Genomic DNA, 21,778 nt, shown 5'->3' with positions numbered 1-21,778 from the left:
TTACATCATATCCCTGGGACTGGGCCAAGGCTTCTAGTTCATTTTGTCTTTTCCCCGTGCTGTGTGCATTAGTGTAGAAGCATTTCAAGTGTGGTTGATTGTGCCCTTCACCTTGTGGTGCAGTCCGAGGAATCTCACTATCACGCAGCTCCTCGAGCTTTGGCGTGCCATCCTGTTGCTGGTCACTGACTAGACTGGTATTGTCCCCTTCATCCTAATTTAATATGGTATTCCTTGAAAATAGGTGTATGACAATACAAAATGATCTATTAATTTCTTTGGACATCTTTATACCCTGTAGATGTTGTATTTAATTCATCAAATTTAGAAGTTACCTATACAATCTCACATCACTTCTTTTTAATATCTACTTTTCATTCTTCTATAGCCTGTGTTTGTGGGCTATTAAACACAACATTTATATTTCCCATTGTTTAGAACATACAGCTAAACCATGTTTTTGTTTTAGGTTATAATGGAATTTTGAAAAACATGTTTTTAATGGAATTCTTTTATCTGTAAATCTTACCTTTTTTAAAGAGCAACAATTCCAGCTCAAGGTCTAATCTTTCAAACAAAGGAGGGGAAGGCTACGCTCTCTATAGTGACAATGCAATGAATAAGTTTGTCCTTGGCCTGACAGAAGTGTTTTACCTTGTGTAGAGCTATTTTTACCTTATTGTAAAGAATATTGCCTGCTTTAAACTTATCTTTAGATATCTTCAGTATGCATCTTTAAACATGTTAATACATATCATACAGCGTCCATTTTAAACTCCATAAGAAATTTGCACGTAAAATAGTTTAAACTTACGGAATTGGGCTAGCAGAAGACAATGTTCTGCACTGATCTAATTTCTACTTTTAAAGTTAATTGACTGGTTCAAGTCACTGATAATGAACTACAGAGCCTTGCACAGCTTCTATTCTAGGTTTCCAAGCAATAACTGCCAAAAATAAAAACAAAATCTGATTTCCATTTTTAATTTGATCCTAATTTCATAACAGTTATCAGTGGACCATTGTCCGGGTCACAAAAACCTTCCCCTTCACTGTTGCTGTCATCAGCTGCAGCCAACAGAGAATGAATGATCCCTTCTATGCTCACCTAAAAGGCAAACTACAGTGAAGGCAAATTGGGAAGCTAATAACTGGTGAAAACTGCTCTAACTTTTGTACAAGTCCTTCCTTCAATGGCAGAATATTTTCCCCTTTATTTAGTTGTTTGTTTTGTTGCTAGTCCTGCAAAGGTTTTGTGTTGCTTTGTCTGTCTTGAGATTTTTCTCATTTATTTTCCATTACTCCTTTCACCTTCTGCAAAAGCATTTGTTTTCTGTTGGGTTTTATTTAAGCTGATACTCTTGTGGTGATGAGTTTCATTCTTCCACAATGCGCATCACTACGCACAGCTTTGTGCTTGGAGAAACCCATACTTCAGCTTCTTTCAGCAGAGTGGGGATGTTCACTGAAGGGACAGCCATACTACCTGGCAGCTGCTTTGGATCAGAGATCTGAATGCTTTTCCAAGTTTGTAACTCCTGTCAAAGATCAAGTACTGCAATGAGCTAGTTGTATCTGAAGCATAATTAGCACATCAAGACAGTATTGCACCAAACCCATTGGATTTAGTGTCTTGCATCTTCAGTAGCTTTGGAATTTCTCTACTTGTTTCCCTTTCATAGCAGAAACCACTCCTGTGTTGCAGGTTATTCTCTAGTAACACTGCATAACATTTTTTGAATTGAATATTTTTTCAGCAATAAAGACAATTACGCTACTCCTGCCACTCACGCTCCATCTCAAGTGTTCTTTGGTAATATTATGTTTGTATTAGAATTGGCGACTGACACTTCACTATACATTTTCAAGGTAGTCAAGGTTGTGTCTCATGAAAGAATATGGAACTCATGTAGCTAATACAGTAGGAACAGCTTCGAAAATAATACAATAGGTGTTATCATCTTTGCTGCTAACAGTGAGATAAGGGTAAATAAATCTAATCTTTCAGAGCACAAGATGCACACCTATGGAGCACAGAAATGCATTTTCTTATCAACCAGCCATATACATTATCATAATAGGAAAGACAGACTAATTCCATGTTAGGCTGTCCAACATGTCACACATGATGTGGGTTTATACTACAGCAAGAATACTGAACCAATGGCTGTCATTGCTGTGTGAGAGGGTACGGTCCCCACCTCTGTCCACCCTTTATTTTATTGCACATTTTTTTAGAGTTTTTAAATTAAAATGACAGGATTTGAATATTTTTCTAGTAGCTGTCTTTCTTCTTTTTTCAATATGGTTGGATATGAAATGGCTGGGATTTTCAGGAAATGTACTGAATTTTACTTTCATTTGATTCTTCCATATTGGTCTTAAGACTTTAATGTGGGGGAACTGCAAGCATGATCCTTCACCTTTCCTTCCTTTTAAGCTTTCCTACATTTATTTGTTTTACAGCTAAATCCCTGCTTTTGTACCTGTTAATCCTCTTTTTTCACTGTATGCTAACAAGAAATCCAATTCAGAACAGCCAAAAGGAGCTCTTTTTCAAAGCTCTTTTTTACCTTCCTTCTTTAGTTTGAAATTAATTGGTTTGAACAAATAGAAACTTGAGTTACACAATTTTTTAACTAAAAAATAAGATCCTTCTTTTTCATTTAGAGAAAAAAAAAAAGGCAAGAAATATTTGTCTATCACAATGCACACACAAAATAATAAATTGGAAAAAAGTCCTGCGGTTGCTATAGTTAGTACGAAAATAGCATTTATTCACCTGAGAAAAAAATAGCAAAACCTCCAAAACTTTTGCTTTTATCTATAGAAGTCACAATTTAGATGTCTCAAATTTCCCTTATTTCATGTTGACTGGCTTCCAGGTTGTGCATCACAGATAGTAAAAATTTAATCTCAGGAATGGAAACACATAACCCTAGGTGACACAGGATTCTACATTACAATTAAATATTTCATCTTCCAGGAAAGATATGTAAATTAGAAATTTTTTAAGAAAATGAAAAATATTTCCCAAAAGTAAAGATTTTTTTTAAAGTAAATCAATATTTCAAATTGAGTTTGGAATTTAAATCGAAAGACTGAACTTCTTATCTTTAAAAAAAATAAAAATGTTTCTGAAAATTCTAATTATTTATTTTCCATTTTACAAGAGGTTGCAGAAATAATCTGTGAAAACAAATCTCAGAGACATTTTTTTAGAACCAGAAAAGTTGCTTCCTTGTCCGGTTCTCTATGTAAATTGCAGAGAACCTCTCCTCACACTGTTATGAATTTTTACTATTGAGCTCACAATATTTTCATTTACTCAGCTAATTGGATTCCCTGATCCAAATGTTTTCTAAAAGAAAAAAAAAAAAAAAGTGTTTATAGCAGACTTGCAGTGTGGGTTTCAGGTAGTCAGTGATATTAAAGCTCTTTTTCTTTTGTCTGCACCATAGGTTGGTTTTTTCCTCCAAATCCTGGTTAAGGAAGCTCTAATATGATAATATTTTTTTTCCAACACACAGAGAAGTGGCCTATGTATTTCTCACAGAGCAGCTATTCTGTTTCCAGAACATGTTCTCAAAACATGTTGAAGCCATGACACATAGTTCATGTTCTGTCCATTGTTTAAATTCATTGAGGTTTGTTCATGCATACATTGTGGAGCTTTGAAGGCATTTGAGGAATAAATCAAACTGCATGTTTTAGGACACCCATACACAGAAGATTCAGCATTTCTTGAGAAGGAAGGCTACAAGAACAATTTTATGGAAATTCAGTGTCATTCTTCCCTGAAAAGTTGACCTTGAAAAAATGTCCTTAAGGATACACTATTTTTACAGGGACTCAGCAATAAAGCACTAAAAAAGATTATTGTATTCCTAAAGTGTGCATTAAAATGAAAGCTAAGCATTGGTTTCTTTGTAGACTGCAGACAATATTGGTTGATATATTAGTTTCCTTTTAGAATAATACAGGAATTAACACAAACGTACATAAACTTGTAGATCCAAAGTCACATGCAAGTGAAATCCAAACATTCTTAACTAAGAAAAGTTTTCATTGCAAGCTGTTCTCCCATCCAAAAGAATTGATTATGCAGCGATATAGCAGCCTGTTACTTTCTAGATGTAAAATAATAATAATTACCTTGCTGCAGAATATACTATCAGGTAACATTCATTAGGTAACATTTTTAAGTGAAATTACACCAGATTGTATTATAATCCATAGTGGTCTTATTTTAAAATGCAACATAATATTTCATTAACTATTTCCTAGCAAATGTTTATATAATTTGCGAATATTGACCTATTATTTGTTTAAATTCTACAGAAGCCCATCCACCTCTTCTCTATTCAGATATGAAATCTACTGTTGAAATTAGGAAGTTGATTCATTTTGGCCAAAGACAGTGCGTATTTAGATACATTTAAATTTCAGGCTTCTGCCTATGCCCAAGACATCTTTTAGAAATGTTAAAAAAGCATTTGGAAAGATTATAAGTCTCTTTCAACCTAAAAAAGTGCACTTAAACCCATTATGAAATTCATCAAAGATCAAGTCATATTACTTTCAAAAATCATTGAACTTCAGTTTCATGCTCTACTAGGCATGGAGCAAGATGTGGAGTTTCAGCATCCGACAGAGAACTGTCAGCTGAGTACAGCTGAGAAAGTAATAATTCTACTAAATCTATTCAAAGTGTTTGGTGCTGTCTGGCTCATACCAGCACCTCGGTACACAGAAATTAGCAGGTACAACTGGAGGTCATTGAATGACAATGAGAGATGTTCCCACTGGCCCCATCTAGTCATATTGTGGATCCTCATTTAGTGCCTGCTGAAGCTTCAGTGTACTTTTCAAAGATATCTTTGGGAACCCTCATTGCAGCTCGCTTCACTTTGATCCACATCAGAGAGAAATGTCTCTGGAAAAACCCTGAGTGAATAGAGATTTTAGATGGCATTACTGGCACTGAGGAATAGATGGAGGCACCGGTCTGATGTCAGAACTGAGCTGCCACATCTGTTCTGCTGCAGATATGCATGCTAGAGCATACCTATCCACCTCAAATGTGAATCCAGATCCAGTGTTCCGTGTGGTAAATGGAGTAATCAGAGGCTTTAAATAAACACAATGAAATGTTCATAGCAGCACCCTACAGCCTCATTCAAAAGTTCTTGTACAGAAAATGAAATGTTCCTTATTCACCTGCTGGAAAGTTTTAAGGGGAACGTTTTGGAGGGAAACTATGCTTATCCACAACTGGATTCTGTTTATAACACTGAAGAAATCAGAAGGAAAGTATTTAAAAAGAATTACTAACTTATAGATCAGATTTGGTTTTAGAACCAATAAAGCTGATTTTCCCTTCTTCTCATCACAAGTGTCGTGCACTGTCCAGGTGATGGTGGCAACATCATCGGTCTGGATGTTAGCCAGAGTGTTCTCTCCACTTTTATTTCTTTTTTTTTCTCACTTCCACTGATGAAAAAAAACTAACAGGATATGATAAAAGGAAATAAAAGCACTGATAAATGTTTTTGTAAACTGTATTTATATTGTCAGTTGCTTTTCTTTTGATACCGTATCCAAATACACTAAAAAGATAATAAAGTGCTAATGCAACATGGAATACTTCGTAATGGAAATGGATTTATTTTTAAAGGCCCTCCTCTTATAGATTAAGATATGAAAAAAGGGAACTGTCAGCTTTATAAGAGGAAATAAAACGTAAGTCACAGCAGCCACCAAGTTTAAAATCTTTGGTATGTAATTATAATGCTCTGTTCTTTTGATAGATCTGGGGAATTTTAGCGGTCGGACAAGAAGTGCTGTCTCTGTACGTGAAGGTCAAGGAGTTGTTCTGATGTGCTCTCCTCCACTTCACTCACCAGGTACAGTAGGCTGCTGCTTGTTTGAACACTGGTCCTTTACGCTTATTATTGGATGCATCATATTTTAGATATAACATGTATTTAATTGCAGAACTTAAAAAATGAAATATCCACCACTCTGCTGACAATGTTTAAAGTACAAAAGGAATAGTTAAAGCTCATATACTGCAGATGACACTGAATAGCAACAGAATTTCTGTTCCAAGATTGCCTTATTTCCCTGTATTGAATATAAAAACAATAGTCTCTGTGCCCCCAGTGGTGAATATGCTGCCTTGAGGTCACAGAAGATTTCTTTTAGAGTTTAGAAGCCTTCAGAAATATTGTTCCAAATGTCAGTGTCAAGATACAGTTGTTGAATACAAATTGTCTTTTGTTTTCAGTAGTACAGCCATGATTCTGGTTGCTTCCTCTTGCTGTATAGCTTAGTTTCAAGTACAACTGCATTATTGCGAGAAGTCAGAAATATCGTAAATCCCATTAAATACCTGTGAATTCCCAAATGAAATTGTAGATATTCTAGAGAGCTTACATTTTTGCTTTTCAAATTGGCACTCCGTCAGTGTCTTCAGATAGCAAAGTACGTCTTTATATTTGCATGCCGTATAGCACCTGGAGACAACATGGTAGACAGAATATCTTGTTTTTCATTAGATCCAGTTATATCCCATCATTTTCCTCTTCAGGAAATTAGATTTATACTGAGAGGACTCTTTCTTTGTCGAAATCTGAGCCCTGGAAAAAGTAACATTTCAAGGCAAAGATGTAGAGAAAATAAATTCTCTTCTGAGTTTTCATTAAAGAAATATGTTCAGTTTTTATTTATTCTGGAATTATTGTTATTACTGTATTACAATTATCAATGTAATTAATGCTTATTATCTTCTGGCCATCAATATGCTTTTCTCTCTTCTGTGTACATTCCCTTTTTATGGTTGCTTTTATAATCTATTTCCAAGGTTGATGCTACCATCTCTATGTGATGGAAATGAATGCATGATGTTAAGGCTCAGTGATGATAAGTGAACTGGGAGGGAAAAGAAGTAGGCAGAAAAGGTGAGAGATGGTTTCAACACCACAGCTGAATATGATTTCCACAAACAAACTGAGTGTAAAGATAGATGGGCATCAATAGTGAAGTAGTCATACACCTAAAAACAGTCATTCCACAAAATGAACCTTATATGTCATCAAACTGTTTATAATTTTTTGTCCAAAATTATAATAGAACCATAGAATTACTTAATTGTTTAGGCTGGAAAAGACCCTTAAGATTGTGTCCAACCACTACCCAGCACCGCCTAGTCCACCACTAAACCATGTCCCTAAGTGCCTCATTGATACATCTTTTAAACACCTCCAGGGATGGTCACTCAACCACTTCCCTGAGCAGCCTGCTCCAATGCCTGACTACCCTTTCTGTGAAGAAACTTTTCCTAATATCCAAACTAAACCTTCCCTGGTGCAACATGAGGCCATTTCATCTCATCCTATCACTTGTTACTTGAGAGAAGAGACCAACACCCACCTCACTAAAACCTCCTTTCAGATAGTTGTAGACAGCAATAAGGTCTCCCCTCAGCCTCCTTTTCTCCAGGCTAAACAGCCCCAGATCCGTCAACCACTTATGCTCCAGACCCCTAACACACTTCTCTGCCCTCCTCTGAACTTGCTCCAGCACCTCAGTGTCTTTCTTGTGATGAGGAGCCCAAAACTGAACACAGGATTTCAGGTGGCCTCACCAGCGCCAAGTACAAGAGGTCGATCACTTCCCTTATCTTACTGGCCACACTATTTCTGATGCAAGCCAGGATGCTGTTGGTCTTTTTGGCCACCTGGGCACACTGCTGGCTCATATTCAGCTGTTAACCAGCACCGTCAGGTCCTTTTCCTCTAGGCAGCTTTCGAGCCACTCTTCCCCAAGCCTGTAGTGTTGCATGGGGTTCTTGTGAACCAAGTTCTGGACCCGGCACTTGGCCTTGTTGAACTTGATATGATTGGCCTCAGCCCATCAATCCAGCTGGTTCAGATCCTTCTGTAGAACCTTCTTACCCTCAAGCAGATCAACATTTGCACCCAGCTTGGTGTCATCTGCAAACTTACTGAGGGTGCATTCAATGCCCTCATCCAGATCATTGATAAAGAGATTAAACCAAACTGGACACATATGGCATCTTGGGGAACACCACTTGTGACCAGCCACCAACTGGATTTGACGCCATTCACCACAGCTCTTTGGGCCCAACCATCCAGCCAGTATTTTACCCAGCAAAGAGTATGCCCATCCAAGCCACGAGCAGCCAGTTTCTCCAGGAGAATGTTGTAAGAAACAGTGTCAAACGCTTTCCTAAAGTCCACAGCCTTTCCCTCATCCACTAAGTGGGTTGCGTTGTGATAGAAGCAGATCAGGTTAGTGAAGCAGCACTAACTAGTCATAACCTCTCTTTTTTTTTTTTTTTTTTTTCTTTTTTTTTCTTTTTTTTTCTTTTTTTTTTTCCCCCCCCCAAGATCCAGCCAAAGCTCTCGATTATGCTTTTGGACTTATAATTAGAAAGATTCCAATGCAATTTTCTACCATAATACACTCATTGCCTTTGATGGTGAAAAACTGGTATCTTTTGTTTTCATCAGTGGGCCAGCAAAACCCCTGCTGTGGAAATTACTGTGCTCACAGACAGTGCTCAGTTGGTTTAGTTTATATTGTTTGAGCACTGGCATTCTATGCCAGCAGGAAAATTACTTCTAGGAAAATATTTTGATCCCTTGTTGGCATAATTTTGTCACCATAGATATGCCAAGAAAGGTTCTGCAGTGTAGAGGAGTAATCACTGAAATCTGAAAAAAATGTGTTGCAATGCAGATGTAAACACAACCTCATGTAGGAGGGAATGGGATTTGGCCTCCCTTTCTTTCTTCACCATGTAATGAAGAATCACATACAATCCCCCTCCAGCTCCCTACTTGCAAAATACTGAGAGGCTGCAAGTCCTTGTATTGCAATGGGACGGAAAGTGATATTAGTATAGTGGCTGGAGTCTCCTGGGAAAGGGGAGAGCTACTTTCATGTGCCCTCCAAAAAATTCCACACCCGGTGATGTTTCAAGAGTAAATCACTCCACAAAGCTTGGACACTAAGGTACAAGACATTAATGAAAGATGACTGCCAGATCAGAGTCAGTTTGCAAAAAATAATTTTGAAAAAAAGCAGAACTTTAAGGGGAGTGTGATTTCAGGCCTGAAGTTAAGCAATGAATATGAAACTTCTCTTTCAGTTACAAAACTCTTTTGCAGAAGAACTTCAAGGATTTGTGTGCAGGAACATCTCAAATACTTTTTTTTTTTTTAAAGCATTTATTTTCTGGATACTCCATCTTAGTTTCTGTGTCTGATTTGCAAAGATGGTGTTGTCTTCTAAATAGTCCTAAGAAATTTTTACCCTTATAATCACTTGGGAGATGAACTTTCAAGTGAGTACTGAGCTATTGTAGTGGATATATCTCAGCTAAAGACTATTTAAAGCATGTGTGAAATGCGTGAACTTCTAAGATTAATAGGATCATATTTTATGGGGCTGTTTTTGATGATAGAGAATTTTTTGTGGATGAACACCACAAACTTCACTATATTGATTTATTCACATTGATCAGCACCTTTAGAAATAATTTTCACTTACTTATCCCAGGAGATAAATCCATGATACAATATCAAACCTAATAATTCTCCACAACCTTGTAAGTAATTTGTCCTTCAATAGAATCACATTTCTCAATCTCTGAAGTCAATACCTACTTAGAAAATTGCCTAAGAATTTCAGGATTGAGCCCTTTTAGAAAATGACAAAATCATCATGGGAGAAGAAAGATGACTTAATGAAAGAACATGATATTAAAGAGATATTGGTTTATTAACATGTTTTCAAATAGAAGATAAAGTAAATACTTTTGATTGAATAATACCGACATTCCATTCTTATAGAACACAATTCTAGAAAAATCTGAATGTCTTTACAAAGCATCACTGACTGAAAAAAATACTACCCTAATTTACTTGAGAAGAATTTAATCAGAAAACAAGTTTCATATGTATACAGACTTGATTTCTGTTTATTAATCCTGTGAAATATTATCAAGAAGCAATGCAGTAAAAAAACAAGCACAAATTTATGATATATATAGAGAGAGATTAATCATATAGGCTTTCATTAGATTGTTGTCCAAATATTTGACAGAGGAAGTAAGGGGGGGGAAAAAGCACCAGAAATATAGTCAGAATATTTGCAGTGCAGATTCAAATGAAAGAATAATTTCTTGGGTTTAATAAATGGGTTTGTTAAGTTATTGTTGTCTTTGCTGAGAAGCAGCTAAGCACCAAACTAAGGGAGGTTTTTGGGAAAGACATTGTCTCTGTCTTCAGAATAGTGAACATTCAACCAAAAGGATTTTGTGCAGATTCCTTATGACAAACAGCCACCAGCAGATTCTCACCTCCTGGTTTTCCTGGACCATCACTCCAAAAAAATGCTGCCTCTGACTTCACTGGGAGTTCTGTAGCATTTTAATGTGTCTGCTACAGAAGCTTTTCCACTAATACTTTTTGTTGCAGTGCCTGAAGTTGTCCCTTGTAAAACACATTAATCATGGAAAACCTGATCATAAACATTATCCTTTTTTTTGCTTCCATAAAGATAACATTTGATTCTTTGCCACCCTCCATTAGGTTTTTCTCCTAAATGGGTTTCCAATACAGTTAACTCTTAGGTAAGTCTGCTGAATTAGAGGTTCATTAATTGCCAACAGTTTAAATAACAAGCTTTGTTTGATGTCTCCGTTTTAAAAGGTCTCTGCTACTCTTTTTCCATAAACAGGATTATGGCATTTCATTGTGGTATTCTAAAGGATGTAAATATAGAGTTTTATTGAGTCATTTAATCATCTTAATTACAAGGTTTACCATAGCAAGATTAAAAATGAATGGAAGATTTCATCCATCCACATGTTTCCCTCAGAATTAATACTTTCAGCTGAGCTTTTTAAGGCTTTTATTCAAAACTTTCAGTATGAGCTTAATAGAGGACGATGATTCCCATTGTTAGAATGAGAACAGCGCTGATGCGCGCAGGGGAAGGCAGATGCGTGCTCCCTTCTATCTCAAAGGGACGCTGCCGTCTGGAGGGAGCACTGAGGCTTAATATTTCCACAGTATGTAACATCTGTAGAGATGTTAAACTACTTTAAAAAAAAAAAAAAATCGTTTTCTAAAGGACAAAGCTGATCTTACCTAGTTTAGAAACTGTATTACGAGCTGTATCTTTTACTCCTCCCCTTTAATGTTATAAAACTGTAGTTTTCATGAGAAATGCTTCAGTAAAGATGATAAATGCCAGTGCTCTGGGGATCACAATCCTTCCCATGCATCTTCTGGATGTCTGCATGCCATGTTGCTAAACTGGCAAGCTGCTAAAACTAAACTTTCTACTAAGGTCCAGCATGTTTTGTCCCCTTCTATTTCCTACACAGCTGTCCTACTCCTCATATTCACTGGATAAAGTCACATCAAATGATGCTTTTTTAAGTTGTTTTGTGCTCCTGTTTGTTTGTACTTTGAACATACACAGAAAACTACCTTGGAAGTAAACACAAACCAGTCACTTCTCACTGCTCAGGGTCTGCAAAGGGAATCAGAAAGCTGAATTTGTGCTAAAACTGCAGCTTTGGATTGCAGCTCCACTACAAGTAAGAAACCAAGTCCAACTGAAGTGCTGCAGCTCTCTAGTTCAGAACTCCCCTGGTTAGGCCCATACTGCACAAATTATACATAGAAATAACAAAGCAGGCTCTAAATGACCTCATTCAGGTACAGAATAGAAAGAAGTAGACTTCTCCAGGCAAATTAGTTATGATAACAAGATTGTTGTATTTGGGCTGAACTGCCCTCAGTGTTCTCATTAGCTTGCTTACAGGCAATTGGCTCTGGTATTTGCATGCAGGACACAGCACATCCAGTTTTGAAGGCATCTGTATACCGTCTTCCTCCCTGTTTACTAAGCTGACTTTGTGAATGCAATTCACAGTGTCTAACTATTTATATGGAGGCCACAAGGTTATCTCAAGGATGCAGATTCAGTTCCAGGATCCAGACACCACAATGCTGTGTGTTTCAGTGCACAGCATCAGAGAATTTCAGTCTTTATGTGTATCTAGCTGTTACCAGTTTCTTCAAAAGCATAGGAAGCCTGCATGAACTTAGATCTCTGAATCTCCGTCTCTCTCAAGACATGACTGGGTGCTACCTCATCACGTTCACTATAGGTGAGGTTTCTTCCTGATCATGATTTGTGATATTGGTATAGTTCTGTATGTATTAAATAGCAAAGCAGTTTCCAAATTTGTTCTATTTTTTTTTCAGATCTGACTTTCTGATATCTGATATATATTTTTCTATCTACACTTCTGGTATCTGTTTTTGATGGAAAGCTGTCTAATTTGCTTCCAGGAAAGACCAGTGTAGGTGAAACAGTTACATTTCTCCTCTCCCTTGAGAACAAGAAGGACTATTTTGCTGGTTTCTATCAAAGCACTGGCCACTCCCAAAAGAGCAGCTGGACAGGTCATGCCTCCAACCATCGCTTTCCCTTAAGCTAAGTAGAACTTATTAATTAGTCAGTACCTTCTATCAATAGTTTGTAGAGATTAATATGTAAGAAACTGGTGGCAGCAAATAAAAAATTTCACATTCACTGGACATAAATATCATCTACAAACTGCCAGGCTTGCTGGGAAGGTAGAACTGTCCAACACCCTGATACTTCTCCTTCTAGTAGCAAAAGTGAGGTTTAAAGGAAGTTGTTAAAATGTTAAGATCATAGCCAAATTTGTGTCCTAGACTTAACAAACAGTTGATCTGTAATAAGGGGATCCATGTGAAAATATACAGAACACCCATCTTAACACTGTTTCATTTATCTCACAACTCTATGTCAAAGTTTGTGCTTCTTCACGCTTTTTAATTCATCATGGGAGCATCATAATAACAAAAAAAAAGCCACTTAATAACGGTATTAGAAAATTATTGCTAACTGTGAAGGACAGAAAAGTTTAATAAATCTATAATCTATCATATATAGAAGGCAAGATGACACAATCACAGAATCACAGAATGGTTGGGGTTCAAAGGAACCTCTGGAGATCATCTAGTCCAACCCACCTGCTAAAGCAGGTTCACCAGAGCAGATCACAAAGGATCATGTCCAGGTAGGTTTGAATGTCTCTAGAGGAGACTCCACAACCTCTCTGAGCAGCCTGTTCCAGTGCTCTGTCACCCTCAAAGTGAAAAAGTTTCTCCTCATGTTTAGATGGAACCTCCTAAGCTTCAGTCTGTGCCCATTGCCCCTCATGCTATTGTTGGGCACCACTGAAAAGAGTCTGGTTCCATCCTCTTGACAGACACCCTTGAGATATTTATAAGCATAAATAAGGTCCTCTCTCAGCCTTCTCTTCTCCAGGCTGAACAGACCCAGCTCTCTCAGTCTTTCCTCATAAGAAAGATGCTCCAGGCCCCGCATCGTCTCTCTAGCTCTCCACTGGACCCTGTCTAATAGTTCATTGTCCTTCTTAAACTGAGGACCCCAGAACTGTACACAGTACTCCAGATGATGCCTCACCAGGGCAGAGTAGAGGGGGAGGAGAAACTCCCTCGACCTGCTGGTCACGGTCTTCCTAATGCACAGCAGGGTACCGTTGGCCTTCTTGGCCACAAGGGCACGTAACTTGTCTATCACTTCTTGACATGGTCATAACACATACATGATCATAATGTATATGTAAAATATTTTAAAGGCACTGTTTTGAGAGCCACATGTATCAACTGAATGAGTTAGTTATGAATTGAAAGGTTCCTACACTTCCCTCTTAGCTTTTACTATATTTTTGTGTTCCTTCGATTTTAACAGAATGCTAATGAAGCTTTAAATTTACTTTTTGATAATGAGAGAAAAAAAATGTTTTAGAAGACAGATGCACAGTCCTTCAAACTCTATATTCCTATCCTAATTCTGAGTTAATTCCATAGGGTCATCTCGTCTCTTCACTCACATTTTTTCCTGAAAGAATCATAAAGATGTTTTCCTCTTGCATCCCCTACTTTATCACTTTTACTAGATTGCTTTTGAAACTTTCTTGTCTAGTAATACTAATTCCCATGTGTGTTATCATTAAAGAGAATGCTCATGGCCCCTGACATGGGCCAATATAGGAATTCTTTATCTGTGCAACTGATTGATGACTATGCCAGTAGTTTTCATTATGGAATGAACAAACACAATTAACTTCTTTTTTTTTTATTCTGTGGTCTTTTCATTACTCAGTACATGACCAGTAATTTTGTTCCTGACTTCCCTGGAGCACTTTACAGGCTTTCCTTCCTCAATCTTGTTGAACGCATGCATCTGAGGATATGAAACTCAAGAGTTTGGGAATGATAGAATTTTCCGTAGAATAGCATTGTAACAAGCTATGATTGCCAATGAGGAGTTACTCCCCGTCTGTTGGCAATGTGTTGTTATTAGATTTTAATTACATTTTAATGATCTGCATGTGCCCCAAATTCTAGGCAATGTCTGCATAGTAGTCATATGGATAAAAAATGACTGCCTATTTAAACTTTCTTGACATAGAAGTCTAGATTTTCTCTGCATTTTTTTTTTCGTAATTTGAAAAGTAGTAAATGAACACAAATGCATTACTAGTCCAACCATAATGAATTTTCCCAATGAACTTGTAATTTAGCATTTAAAACCAAACCAACAAACAAACAAAAAAAACTTTTATAACTGTGTTATAACTGTTGATAAATCATCCCCGCCCCCTTAAAAACACTAATAATTATTTCAGAAAATAAGCTAAGATACACTAGAAACTGAAAGTTTAATGTCCATAGACTCACTAGATCACTCACTGGAGCTGTTGCTCCCCTCAGGGACTATGAAAACATGGTACGAGAAAGCTGGTTGACCTTGGCCAATTAAGCCAGCACACAACACTGGATGAAGGGGCAGCCCTGACAAGGCTCTGCTTAAGGGACATGTGCTGTAGTTGCACAGCCACACTATTGTCAACAAATATTACCCCATCTGCCAGTTCAGGAGAATCAAAGTGAAATGAGACACCAAGCGAAGAGGAAGGAAACATGGGAGATTAATTAATTTAAAAAATGCATTGAGTGTGTTGGCCTGCAGGCTCATGCTCTATTGCCTTTCAGGTGCCAGCCATGTGTGGCTATTTGTCTACAGCTTGACAAATGGGACGATAATGATGAAATGTGTCTGCAGTGGGTAAGCTCCACTTCCCTGGAGATGAGTTACTATCCTGTTACTGAGATGTCCCAACAAATTAGACATAACTATCAGCAACCCTTAGTCCAGCGATTAAACAAGACAATATTGTCCTTCCAGGTTTAACAGAAATGTGTGTTCATGCTATCACAACCACATTTCTGCAACCAGTGTTGTTAAGGTACCAATTAAAGTAGGAAACAGTGTTGCAAAAACTTTTTCTTTGGCACAGGCTATATGACTACTAAAATAGCAGAATCCCAACATTAATACATTTAAGATTGGAGTAGCACACAGCAGTTACAGCCACAGAGGTACAGGCTCTCACAAATGGACCCTCTCATAATAACCTTCCACTCAGAATCCATTTGCTATTTAGTTCTGATGTTTTACTAAGCTGTTGTCTGGAACAATACCGTTTTACAAACATGTCAGTTAGTTAAATGTCAGAAAGCACATTTTGTTTAAGAGAGGAAATTCTTAATTAATCCCAATTACCACTCTATTTCATACTACAGAAAAGAATAGAGTGAGAGTGCACATGTTAATCAATTTAACTAAGGAGAAGCATCCAGAAATACAATGCTGATCAGACAACTGAAACAAGAGGAAACATGAGGAGCAAGACATGAGAAATGATTCGTTCCTAAGGATCTGGAGTCTAGCTTTTTCTCTCTGTTACCATTGTGGGGAAATCTTAAAAGACTAAAAAAAAAGGATGAAAGCAGTGGAGTTTTCCAAAAACGCAGCTCTTCCCAGACTAGGCGTGATTAACTGAGTTCAGCAGTGATTCTGGTAGAGAATCACTCTGAAAATGTTAGGTGGTCAGTCTTGAGTCAGAAGGAAAAAGCTTTGAACTGAACTGATCTGAGTTCTGTAAGATGCCATTAACAAGCTTCCCTGTAGAATGAAATAACTTATTCTTTATTTTGTAAGTATGATATGAAAGTAAACTTGCAACCATTTGAGGTGATACAATGCTTAATGAGACATAGGTTTTCATATAGCCTTATTTAATCAGTTCAGGAAGATTGTTCCAAATAAGTGAAGCAGTATGAAAACAATTCTAGTTGGGATATTTAGTTTTCATTTTCTCTTTCTAAGAGGAAACTAGAAATTGCTTTGAAATATATATCTGGGTGTATTTATGTTATTTTTTCCTACCCAATACAATTGTAACTGGCATGAAGGTAGTTGTATCTTAACAGTAAATACGTTGAAGGCAATTGCTTGGATTTTCCAAGGAGAAAATGACTGAATAGCTATAAGCATAATATCATAGAGTTCAGACAAAAATCTGAATTATTACAGCCAAATCCAAACTACTGTGCAGTAGCACATGTGCATCCTTTATCTTCTGACAATAAAAGATGTTTCCAGAGCAATAACAGTGGAAAAGTGGCTTCTTTTAGACCATAATGCCATCTTTTTAACAATGCAATGACTAATATCACACTTAACTCTGATAATTTGATTGCCCACTTCTATCTCCCGTGTTTTCATGCTATGTTCCAATATTGTTAAAATCATTGCTGATGACTTCATTAGCCAGCTAATACAATTCCTGTTGTGTTGATGCTATTACCCCAGAGTGGAGAATCTGTAACTGGAAAATTTCACTTCATTTATTGGTTAATTGAAGCATTAATTTTCATGGCATTTTCCTCTTTCAATAATTAAGAGAGTCTTCCATGGGAGACTGCAGGGATGAAAATTCAGGAAGAAGGGAGAATGGAAAGAAGTATGTAGATATTACTGATGAAGGGTTTATCCCAGTTTGGCTTTTCCTGCAGAACAAGTTCTGTTAGGAGTTTAGCAAACTATCATGTACTTTCAATACTGAAGAGTCTATTTTCAGCTCTGCCAAATGCAAGATGAAAGGAAGGAGTGCTACCCATTTTACACAGGATAAGAGAGGATAATCTAACAAGACAATTTCAAGAAAAGACTAAAATTGCCCTGATTTACAGTCCAGATCTTGTGACTTTACAAGATCATACTTCATGTCGAAAAGGGCTTTGAAAAACATAATTAGTCTTCTGAAAACTATGCACATACTCAGCACAGGAGGGAGCAGAATTGCCTGTTGTTTGCATTTCTTTAATAATTATGTTTCTTTTAGGAAAAAAAAAAAACAACAGGGACAGTTGGACAAATACCTTTTTTTTTTTCCCTGTGTGATACACAAATATAACGTGACACATCAGGAGTCACTTTCACTGCTATTGCTAAGGGGTTGAGAAGCAGAGATGATAATCATGGGACACTGCCCTAGGCTGAAAGTAAGGTGAGAGAAGGCTATGTATTATCTCCAAGTAACAATTATGTGACAAGTAGAAGATGGATGGAAGCAGTTCACTGGGTTTCCAGTAGTGCAGAACAATGTGCACAGGGACTCAACAGTGTAGCCTGTATGTAGGAACAGGTAAGAGTTACAGACTACATTGTTAAATTTTATATGATTGATTGTTGCTGAGGTTATTTGTAGTGATTTATTTGTACAACATGGTTGAACAGTATTATCAGTATTGTAGGACAGTTTGCTAATGTGACATGTATCTTGCTCTTCATCTGCACTTTGAGGCTTTTTTTAATTAAGATTAAAAAATAATCTGTCACTGTCATTCTTAATATTTTAAATTGTCTTCTGGGGACCATAAATCTATGTTATTCTCTGAAGCATATGTTCACATGTTCCATTGTGTTCAGGAAGCTGTAATGGAGCTTTCCATTCCTTGGTACATTTAAGCCTAGAAAATACACCAAGAAGGAGCCAAGCACTAGACCTGGAGCATCTGGGGGATTATGCTATTTATATTGCTAATTATTTTTTTAAGTATTTGAAAATCAAATTCAAAGGGAGAATGAGGGGGTAGTTACCCATCTCCAGTGTTCATGTACACAGCTCCTAAGGATTCGTTGACTATAACTTTTTTGTGTTTGCTTTGGCATTTCTTCTAGATATGCAAAGAACTGGTGAGGAGAGGAAGAAGTATTAGAAATTAAAGTAATTATATATAAGTGAAGATTTTGCTTTGATTCATTCATGACTGCTGGGAAGTCAATTCCTGCCATCTTCTTCAGTTTTCCCATATAAAAGTGATGATAATGCTACTGCCCTTGTTTTGAGATCTTAGAATAATAAATACCATAGGAGCAAAGGAGCAGGTCCAAGGAAGATCCATCAATCAGATTGTGCCATGACCATAGTGGAATTCACCAAACACTGACCTGCAGATAGACCCAGAAAAAGCCTTTAAATCTATACTAAAACACCTAGCACCAAGAGAATATAAAGCAGAGGCAGAGGGGTGTATCTTAAGTTCAAGATGTGCAGCTATACAAAGGTGACTCTACAAACTCCAAGTACTCAGTTTTTGCCAATGCAATTCCTATGACAATAGCATGTAAAGGGTGGTGAAGGCTGTTAGAAAAGATTGTGTTTTGAAGTATAAAGTAGAACTGCAGCAACCTTTTATTTTCATTTCTATACCCAGGGGCCTGAAATTAAATAATGTTAAATAAAACTGCCTGCTACTGTTAATACTTCCTACAATTAGGAATCAAGGTGAATGAGGGATAAAGTGGCAAATTCAAGTTCCTTCCTTTCTTAGAAGTGAAAAAAAAACTAAACTGAAGCATACAAATAAACTCTTTGAGAGACTGATACTCTGATATTTGGAGTACTGTTGAATATTTTCATCCAAATTACAGAATTTTCTTAACAGAGCTTCTGTTGCTGAGTGATGAATAGGGGAAAGATAGGAATGCAGAGATTTTTCATCTCTCAGCTGAAAAAGATATAATGTCACTCTTGCACTTGACACAGAGATATTCCATGAATTTGGATCCAGTTTGGTCATCATCCTATCATTATTTTGGTGTTTTGTTTTGTGTTTTTTGTTTGGTTTTTTTTTTTTGGTTTTGATGAATGTCCCAGTTATGTCTTTGAAATGCATTAATCTATTGTTATCACTGCAGTAGTCATAAAATTAAATTGCAATGTAATACAGCAACCCACTTGAATTCAGGATTCTGGGGTTCACTGCAGGTAACACTGCTCTGGAGTATGACTTCTCATTGTGTGTAAGAAAAAATAGACAATGCTGGAGTAAATATCACATCTGTGCCATTAAAATATAGAGAAAATCAAGTATCATAGCATCACCAGAGAATGAGATGTAAAGCATAAAAGAGAAAAAAAGAAGAAAAATAAATTTATTTTAAATTCTACTGAATGGTTTCCCAGATAAAATAATTTCCACATATAAGTATTCTATACAGGGATGTGTTTTCTTGAGCATTAAACAATATCCGCATTAGTATCTGATGGCACACTTTCCATATGAGCACAACAGTTAGTACCACAAAGTTGTTGTTCATTCAAATTATTCAGAAATAATAATGTGTTACTGCACATTCAAAACATTTCCATCATAAAAAAATAATAATAATAATAAGCTATCCAAATCAGAATTTGCCAGTGATTCATCCTGCAGATTTGTTACTACCAAGTTTTATATCTGCTGTAGATCAGTGCTTTTAAACTGCATAGGTTTGTTTTTAACTGTTAAGGTGTTCAGCAGCAGAGGACACAGATTTCCAGCACTGATCTCTTTGATCATGCTTTGCAGTCAGGTTTTAATGCTTTCAGTGCACAGTAAGTTAATTTTGAGGTTATTCCAATTATTTTAATCAGCATGTTGTTTTATCAAACATGAGTTCCAGGTACATTACTGAAACTTTGCTGTCTTTGTTGATAAAAAGAACAATAAAAACATACAGAGTTAGTTTGTCTAGATTTATTTTCTTCCAATATTGTTAATTATATCTCACTTTTTAAATTGGATATTAATAAGGTCTCATATCAGTCATCGTGTTATTTCGTCTAAGATTGAAGCTGATGAACTTATAATGATGTGAGTCTACTTGATTACCCTTTCTAATGCTGGAACAAAATTATCTCTAATTCTTGTCTTTGGAAATTACTAATCATAGATCATAGAATCATTTAGGTTGGAAAAAACCTTTAAGATAACACAGTCCAATGTCCCTAAGCACTATGTTTATGTATCTTCTAAATAGCTTCAGGGATGGTGACTCAACCACTTCTCCGGGCAGCCTGTTCCAATGCCTGACAGCCCTTTCAATGAAAAGTTTTTTTCCAAATATCCAATCTAAACCTCTCCTGGCACAACTTTGGGCTGTTGCCTCTCATTCTATCACTTGTTACTCAGGAAAAGAGACCAACACCCTCCATGCTACAACCTCCTTTCAGGTAGCTGTAGACAGCTGTGTCAGTTACACTTCCCCCTCTCTGAGAACTGCTGTGGCAGTTGTACATCCCCCTCTCCTTCAATGGTGCAGTTAATGGCTCTTTTGTGGGACCCGGAGTCAGCTAGATGTGTTAGCAGAGGAGGAGGGACCCAGAGAAGCTGAGAAGCTTCTGGAATGCCCACTGCCAGATCTGATCAGAGTATCAAACTTGGTTCCCACCGAAGATTCCCTTTGTGTGTCTTCCCGGAGCAGCGGGACTGCGCCGGAGCCCTCCCCTTAGGCAGGAACACCGTCTGAGGAAACTTCCCGCAATTGGAAGCGCCTCACCTCCTTGTTTGGGTGAGTGATAATTTAAATCCTTGCCAAGCAGCCAGGTGTAGTCCTCGCCTAGCCAGGCAAGTGTAGTCCTTGCCTAATTCAGGCGAGTGTAGTATCCTGGAGTCAGAGGGCTCTGGCTTTGTTTCTTGTGTGGGCATGCACGCTGTGAATCCTCAGTATTCTCATTTGCTGCACCCCAATAATCTCCTCAACTGATATCTGAACCTTTATCTTCTGTTATCAAAGTGCTAACTAATTGTATAAACCCTGTTTTGGTCAGTTCATTGGCTGTACTTTTCCAGCCAGAATAAAGTCTGTTTTGGAACTTGTTTTGCCCCCTAAAACTGACTTTGAGGTCTCTCCGTGACAACAGTGATAAGGTCTCCCCTCAGCCTCCTTTTCTCCAGACTGAACAGCCCCAGTTCCCTCAGCTGCTCCTCATCAGACTTGTGCTCCAGGCCCCTCACCAGCTCTGTTGCCCTTCTCTGAACTGTCTCCAGCACCCCAATGCCTGTAGTGAGGGGCCCAAAACTGAACACAGTATTTGAGGCACAGCCTCACCAGTGCCAAGTACAGGGGGACAATCACTTACCTAGTTCTGCTGGCCATAGATGTTTCAATAGTTCTAGTCAGTAGTATTGATTAAAAGAGCTCCAGTGCTAATGCTCTGAATTCTGAATTAAGTTCTCTGGTATTACTTATTTAGGCTGTTTAACGTTATTCCTTTTTACCATTCACTATTCTTCTGCTTTTCATAGAAAACAACATTGCACAGAGACAATCTGCATTACCTGGTATGTTATAAAACACTGTATATAAAACACTGAACATCACTGTATATGGAGCATTCAGGATTTTTCTACACAAGTATTGATTTCCATTCCTACCTAATAGCAGATCAGTATTAATAGTAAAGCTGTTGTCAAAATTTGTTTATTTGTTTTGAAAA

The 21,778-nt window shown here is 37.3% G+C and overlaps 1 protein-coding gene across 2 annotated transcripts in view; it reads left to right on the top strand.

Annotated features, from left to right (window-relative positions):
- The window catches only part of CNTN5 (contactin 5), a gene marked incomplete at both ends in the record, with an annotated part of 350,824 nt that overhangs the window by 153,545 nt on the left and 175,501 nt on the right, over window positions 1-21,778 (top strand). For both annotated transcript variants that reach the window (XM_082053237.1, XM_082053236.1), the window contains one exon: window positions 5,811-5,906. In XM_082053237.1, the coding sequence (XP_081909363.1) occupies window positions 5,811-5,906 (96 nt within the window). The remainder of the gene's footprint in view (window positions 1-5,810; window positions 5,907-21,778) is intronic.

Source organism: Streptopelia decaocto (genome assembly GCF_964273445.1).
Source record: "Streptopelia decaocto genome assembly, chromosome: 1".
NCBI classification, from domain to species: Eukaryota; Metazoa; Chordata; class Aves; order Columbiformes; family Columbidae; genus Streptopelia; species Streptopelia decaocto.
This window is presented reverse-complemented; position numbering and strand designations above follow the sequence as displayed.